At 46.7% G+C, this 7,897-nt stretch overlaps 1 protein-coding gene across 1 annotated transcript in view; it reads left to right on the forward strand.

Annotated features, from left to right (window-relative positions):
- Positions 1 to 5,421: 5,421 nt before the first annotated feature.
- Positions 5,422 to 7,897, forward strand: part of MMP2 (matrix metallopeptidase 2) — a gene marked incomplete at its 5' end in the record, with an annotated part of 22,981 nt that continues 20,505 nt past the window's right edge. The window contains 2 exons of the mRNA XM_015408771.1: positions 5,422 to 5,595; positions 6,780 to 6,953. Of these exons, the coding sequence (XP_015264257.1) occupies positions 5,422 to 5,595; positions 6,780 to 6,953 (348 nt within the window). The remainder of the gene's footprint in view (positions 5,596 to 6,779; positions 6,954 to 7,897) is intronic.

Here is a 7,897-nt window from a genome sequence, read left to right on the forward strand (position 1 = left end):
ATGTATTAGCAGAATAGGCCACACCCAACAGCAGAAACTCATTAGCATATTAGGCCACACCCCTGACAGCACAGCTCATTAGCACATTAGGCCGCACCCTCATGTTACCAGAAGTGTGGTCATCCAGCCACACCCACCTTTTGCTTCTTACTCTGTTTACCTTGTTTGTTGTCAACCAGGGCTCTTTTTGTAGCAGGAACTCCTTTGCATGTTAGGCCACACACCCCTAATGCAACCAATCCTAATGAGTTTCTGCTGTTGGGTGTGGCCTATTATGCTAATGAGTTCCTGCTGGGCGTGGCCAGTTCCGGAGCCAGCCGGAACTCCGTTCCTGTGCGTTCCTGCCCAAAAATAGCCCTGCACTCAACTCTCTCTTGCTCTCTCCCCAAAGAAACTTTTCACATGAGAGGGGCCTTCATGTCCTTGCTGTTTCTCCTAGTTTCTATAAAACATAAGGAGGGGGGAGAGATTTTTTTTTAAAAAGGAAATGTAAAGACAAGTTAAACTTGGCTTGACAAAGACTGTCCCAAGTGAACATCTTAATGAGTAAAAAAGACCCTTGTTGATGTTTACATATCACTGTAGGCAGGGGTCATTTCGTAGAAAAAGAGGTGGAGAGCTCATTAGCATAACTCATTAGCACAACTTATTTGCATATGCCACACCCCCTGGCATCACCAGAAGTGTGTCAGAAGGAAACACCAACCCCTTAGGCTCCACTGGACTGTTTTGGATTGCTAGCTATGGAGGGGGGGGGCGTGCAGATCTGTCCTCACAGAGGAGGGAGAGCTTGTACCTGAATAAAACTTGGTCTTAAAGGTGCCACTGGACTGTTTTGGACCTGTTGGCTCTGCAATTTACCTGGCTGCTTCTTGCTTTGACTGAGGGCTGCTGGGAGCAGGGGGTGGGGCTTGTTGCATGTGCCCGCCCCCTGGGCTGTTTACTGCCAGAGCTCTGCTCCTGTGTGCTCCTGCAGGAAATGACCCCTGGATTTGGCCGTAGGTGATGTGAAAGACTTCTGCCTGAACAACTGGAGAGCCACTGCAGGAAATGACCCCTGACTGTAGGGCTGCGAAATACCAGGAGGTTTGGGGGATGGAGCCTGTCGAGGGTGGGGTTTGGGGAGGGGAGAGACTTCAGCATGGTATATAATGCCACAGAGTCCACCCTCCAAAACAGCCATTTTCTCCAGGGGAACTGATCTTGGTCATCTGGAGATCAGTTGTAACAGTGGGATGTCTCCAGGTGCCACCTGCAGGGTGGTAACGCTCCCATGCTTCCTGACACATTTTCTTTCTGCTTATATATGCCCGTGGAGGGAAATTACATGTGAATTAGCCCTTTTTCGTACCTTGTAATCCCACTTTTCGGTTCATATCTCTCCTTGACTAACGCACACGCCCAAAAAAACAGCCAAGGTGGAATCAACAACAGCTGCATTGGGGAGTATGGGCGTCGATCAGCTCTTTTATTTGTTCATTTCAAAATTTAGAAGGACAACTTCCCCTTGTGAGGGTTTATCTCTAAGTGGAATAAAGGACGTTGCTTCTGCCTTCACAGCTGTTGTTTCCCTGTGTATGTTTTGCAGATGTTTGATACGTCTTGTTTGGAGAGCTGTCTCTATCGTCTGTGGGGTGAGCGGGAAGACTGCTGGAAATGTTTTCTTGTTCATAAACATATCAAACGTTAAAACTTTAATAATCTCAACACCCCCTGTGATATCCTTGTTTGGGTCTAGAAAACCTTAAAGCAACATTCCGTCCCTTATACTTTGAATGAACGTAATAGCCATCGTTCTGATTAAGTACAACAGTTTCGTTCCTAATTGTTAAATTAAATCCTCAAAGGGATGAGACAAGTTCATGAAAGGCCATCCATGACAATTAGTCCATCAATGGCAATTAGTCGTGGTGACTTAATGGAACCTCCATGTCCAGAGGCAGTCAATCTCTGAAGACTGGAGAGCAACCGCAGAGGGAGACCTTGGCTTTGTTTGTAGGCATTCTGAGCAATGCTCCCTCTAAGCTGTGGAGTCTTGTGAGCAAACATTCTACTTCATGAGCTACTGGCATTAATGTTGTGAGCAAGCGATTTGGCTCCCACATAAATAAGGCTGTGGTCACATGGTCATTTTGATCAGGTTTCACCGCTGTTATTAAAAATGGCTGATCAGATACCCACATCTGTCTCCTGCACCGAAGTGGGCTCACTCACACGATCCTTCCGGTTCCCTAGCGTGTTTTCCAACACCAGGAAAATCAAGTACTTTCCGGGTACTTGTGCTTTGAATCCTCGATTTTGCCTATCTGGAAAGCCATCTCTCGCAATGATTGCGATTAGGTCATCTGAACATCCTTCTTCCAGTAGGGGTGGGGTGTTTTTGCGACTTTCACCATTATGCGCATGCACATATGTGCACATATGCACATGCAGATATGCGTATGCACCAAGATATATTTTTTTTTTAGTTGTGCTGTGCCACCACTTGGGTGGCGTGGCTGTCTGGACAGTGCCTGGAGCATTGTTGCGCAAAGCAAGCGGTTGGGCAAGGGATGTGTGATCATGTGAACCTGCTTTAAAATATCCCCGATCAAATCTACAGTGGGAACAAATTATGGTACGCTTGCCATGTGACCACAGCCTTAGTTTGCTTTGGAGCCATCCTTCCTGAGCTAAGATGAAAATGCGTGAGCCAGAGGCTAAAAAACTGTGAGCTACCTCACACTAACTTAGCTTAGAGGGAACACTGATTCTGAGGGCCTCTGTTTGGTCATTGGGTGTAGCAGGATGATACATCAAATGAATCTTTGGTCTGATCCAGCGTGGCTTGCCTTTACATTCTCACATATTAGAATAATAATGGCCTCAATCTCGTCACTAAAAAATAATCGGTGGTATCAATGTTGCAAAAAGAGCTAAAGAAAATGATTAGAAAAACAATTATCTTGGATCCACCCCCCACCCCCACCCCCGGTGTGCCATTTGTTACCAACAGACCAAATCAAAGGACCTGATTTTGGGACTGATGCAATAATTATTCCTGTATGAAGCAATGTTGGGCTAAATTGTTTTGCACAACTTGTTTATGGTTCAGCTAATAAAGTGTGTTAAAATGCAGACACAAGAAGCTTAGCTAGCTGGTGAGTCATCATTCTATCGGCCTGCTTTCCCCGTCAGTCTTCAGGGGCAAGACTTCCCGAAGAATGAACTGAAATGCAAGCTTAGGCAGTGTTTGCTAGCCTGACATCTCTTTGCTCCAAATGCTTTGTCCTTCGATGCAGTTGGCCAAAATCCTCTGTGGAGGAAAGAGCCCATGAGTTGCAGCTGATTTATGGCAATCCTGTAAGGCAGGGGTGTCAAACTCAATTGTTATGAGGGACAGATCTCACGTAAATGTCTCTTTGTCGGGCTGGGCCACGTGTGCCATAACATGTAATGCCAGGTAGTAAAGATAGAAACTCTATAAAGGACAGCACCTGGTAAGCTTCGAGTTGGTGTGTCCTCACTGCAAGGCTCCCTGGGGTGGGAGGGGGGTTCAGAGGAAAACCCACAGAGGCGGACTGGGGAGGCAGTGCAGTGCAGTGCTGGGCAGATGTTCCCACGATGCTTGACTGCTGCAGGTGAGGCTGTTCTGCTGTGCTGAAGCCATAATGGACTTTTTCTATGAAATGACCCCTGTTTATGGCAATCCTGTAGGGCAGAGGTGTTAAACTCAATTGTTACGGGGCTGGGCCATGTGTGCCATAACATGTAATGCCAGGTAGTGAAGATAGAACAGCAGAGGTGGCTTGCCATTGCCTGCCTCTGAGTAGCAAACCTGGGCTTCCTTGGTGGTCTCCCATCCAAGTATTAACCAGGGCCGACCTGGCTAAGCTGACAAGATCTGAAGAGATCAGGCTGGCTGCGCCGTCCAAGTCAAGGCAAAATCCCCCCCCACCCCCTATATACTCTGACTGATATGGTGGCCAGGTCACTACCAAGCAGCAAAAAAGGGGAAGAAGGACATACATGTAGCTGCTTTCACAGCCTGTTAGAAGAAGAGAAAAGAGATTGGATTTATACCCTGCCCTTCACTACCCAAAGGTGTCTCAGAGCAGCTTACAAACTCCTTTCACTTCCCCTCCCCACATCTTTGTAAGAATAATGACATGAAATGGCATAGGGGATGAGCCTCTGCATAGGGGGAAACAATCTTTGTAAGAATAATGACATGAAATGGCATAGGGGATGAGCCTCTGCGTAGGGGGAAACAATCTTTGTAAGAATAATGGCATGAAATGGCATAGGGGATGAACCTCTGCGTAGGGGAAAACAATCTTTGTAAGAATAATGACAGGAAATGGCATAGGGGATGAACCTCTGCTTGGCTGGCATATTGAAGGAATGGGTATTTCATATAGACGGCCTTTTGCAGCTTCATGCGGTAGCAAGTTGCCGAACGGCCCCCTTGTTTAAGATCTTTAAAAGAGATCATGGTAGGACTGGCTATTTAGAGAAATTAACCACTCTTGACCTAAGAAGGGCAATTTACAGCCCTCAGATTCCATGCCATTCCCTCAATGGTTTGTATTGGTCGCTTTATGGGTCTACCTGTTGCCTCAAGGATCTACCAATGTGGTTTGGGCGAAGTGGATGATATTGAGCACTATTTACTGAGATGCTCATGGCACGAATTACTTAGGCAGAGATTTATGTACCCTATCCTACCTTTGCACAATGGATTCTCAAAACAGGAGTTGGTTGTTTTTTGCTCTCAGATACGGATGTACATGTTACCAGCAGAATGTCCTTATTTGCTTTGGCGGCAAAAAAGTTAAGATTAAGGTTAGGATTCAGCGCAAGTCAGTGAAGGGATATCTTAATGTAATGTACATGGGTGTGTGTGTATTTTTGTTTTGTTATGGCCAATGGCTAATACAATAAAATTTCATAGGGAAGAAGCCATGGCTCAGTGGCAGATCCTCTGCTTGACTGGCAGAGGGTCCCGGGGTATTATGAGAAGGCAAGACTCACTGGATGGGTTGACTCAGCCATGGAATCCATGGCCCTCCATTTGAAGAATGCAGTTAACAATAGGATATTTGGGAAGTCATTAATTTCTAGGGTTGCCATGAGTCAGAATTGACTTGACAACACTTAGCATACACACACACACTTTATTCTACACACAGAGGGGCCAACCAAATGTGAAAGGCCTCTACCTGAGACCCTGGAGAGCTACTGCCAATCTCAGTAGACAATACTGAGTAGACAATACTAAACTTGATGGACCAATAATCTGATTCCTTATAAGGCAATTTCGTGTGATCATGTCTGTTCAATGCTGTCTTGTCTCCCGTGTTTAGATACAGAACAGCTCATAGACTAGCAAAAAGCATCTTTTTAAAGCTCTTTATTTTTCCCCCCTCCCTGTTCTTTCAGCACTTTTTACAATGGGTGGAAATTCGGATGGAAAGCCCTGCAAGTTCCCATTCAATTTCCAAGGTACCTCCTACAACAGCTGTACAACAGAAGGGAGGACAGACGGATACCGATGGTGTAGCACCACTGAAGATTATGACCGTGATAAGAAATTTGGGTTTTGTCCTGAAACAGGTAGCATACTTTCCCTATTTCTTTAGGGTTTATTCGACGAAAAAATAATCTCTTTGCTATGCCAATCTTATATGATGTTGTGGGGACCACGCAACCTCTCAGCCATGTTTTTGTCAAGTTGTTTCTCCAAGGAGCTCAGAGCGGCAAATATAGCTTCCACCTTCCTATTTTGTCCTCACAATATCCTTGTGAGGTCGGAAGGCAAACTGCCCTAAGGCTATTTCTGTGAGTTGCACCGCAGGGTGGAGATCTGAACCTGAAACTTCTCAATTGTGATTTGGCATTCTGACCAGTACACCATGCTAGCTACCTGATAGTGTTATTTTGCTGTGGCTCAATGGTAGAGCATCTGCCTGACATGCAGAAGGTCCCAGGTTCGATCCCCAACATCTCCACTTAGAAAGGACCAGGCAGGAGGTGAAGTGAAAGACCTCTGCCTGGAGAGCCACTGCCAGTCTGAGTAGACGATTGATGGACCAGTGATCTGACCAATGGCCTGACCAATGGACCAATCGATGGACCTTGAAGGAGCAATAGTCTGAATCAGTATAAGGCAGCTTCATGTGTTTTCATGTGTGTTCATGTGCTCTGCTAAAGGAAGTTACTTGGCTGACAATCGGATGCTACCCAGTCAGACTCAAGCTAAACATGAATGTGAAAACTGGTCCCCGCAAGGCTAACTGCTGTTCCTTAGAAAATGAGTTCTTACGGGTCTTGGACACCTTGCACTGGTGGAAATCACTGCCAGAGGATGTAGTGATGACCACAGGCATAGATGGCTTTTAAAGGGGAATAGACAGATTTATGGCGCATGGGTCTATCAGTGGTTACTAGCCATGGTGGCTAAAGAGAACCTCCACATTCAGAGACAATAAACCTCTGAATACCAGTGCCAGGAGGCAGCATCAGGGGAAGGCCTCAGCCTCTATACCCTGTTGTTGGACCTCCAGAGGAGTTGGTTGGCCATTGTGTGAAACAGGATGTTGGACTAGATGGACCACTGGTCTGATCCAGCGCTGCTCTTTGTATGTTCTAATGGGTCATTCCCAGTTGCTATTGTGAAGCTTGCTAAAAAAAGGTTGGCTGTTTTGTCCGGATCATATGGGAGAGCAGACAGGGGTTAATCTCAGACGTAAAAACAGCAGTGTTTTCTGACGATTACTCTTATATGGCCTTCCTCACAGCGATGTCCACAGTCGGTGGGAATTCCGAAGGAGAGCCCTGTACGTTTCCTTTCACCTTCCTTGGGAATAAGTATGAGTCGTGTACCAGTTCTGGACGTCAAGATGGGAAAATGTGGTGCTCCACAACTAGCAACTACGATGACGACCGCAAATGGGGATTCTGTCCTGATCAAGGTAGGCCCTTTGCTGCCTGGGGAAGGGGGGAGGGAATCTACAGGCCCCACCTGGAAGTTAGCAACCCCAGCTACCCTGGAGGCTTGCAGGCCTTGGAGACTAGCCGAGCTCCCTAGTTGTGCCCTGGATAGGACCGCCAGGTCCTTTTGGCTTGCCAGCGGGGGGATTTGGGGGGGGCAGTCCCAATGTGATGATGTCATGCAGAAGTGACATCATCAAGTCGGGAATGTTGCACAGCGACACTCTGCCTGTTGGGCAAAACTCTACGGTTTTTTTGCCTAAAACCATAGAGTTTTGCCCAAAAAAGCAGAGCATCACCATGTGACGCCCAGGATCCAGAAAAAACACTGAGTGTTAATTGAGATCAGCGTCCTATCTGAATTGTGATATGCTTAAGACTTGTTGTCTAACTTTTATGAAAATGAGAGCTTTGGCACCTCTATAATATCTCCTGAAGAAGATTCATTTTTTGGAAACATTGGTAAATAATCCGGAGTGGGGCAAGGGGTGCTCTGTCTTCTTGGTGCCTGGGGGGGTCAACAGTGGGAGGGCTTCTAATGTCCTGGCCCCACTGGTGGACCTCCTGATGGCACCTGGTATTTCTGGCCACTGTGTGATACAAAGTGTTGGACTGGATGGGCCTTTGGCCTGATCCAACATTGGCATCTCTTACGTTCTTATGGATAGGACTGCCAGGTCCTTTCGGCTTGCCAGAAGGGGGATTTGGGTGGGGGGCAGTCCAGGGGTGGGTGGGGACATTGTGTGGCATCCAGATGTCATGATGTCATGCAGAAGTGACATCATCAGGTCGGGGATGTTGCACAACAGCTCTCTGCCTGTTGGGCAAAACTCTATGGGGTTTTTTTGCCTAAAATCATAGAGTTTTGCCCAAAAAAGCAGAGCATCACCATGTGACGTCCCAATGTGATGATGTAACGTCCACA

The sequence above is a fragment of the Gekko japonicus genome, unplaced genomic scaffold, assembly GCF_001447785.1.
Source record: "Gekko japonicus isolate JY-2015 unplaced genomic scaffold, Gekko_japonicus_V1.1 scaffold2905, whole genome shotgun sequence".
Taxonomy (NCBI): Eukaryota; Metazoa; Chordata; class Lepidosauria; order Squamata; family Gekkonidae; genus Gekko; species Gekko japonicus.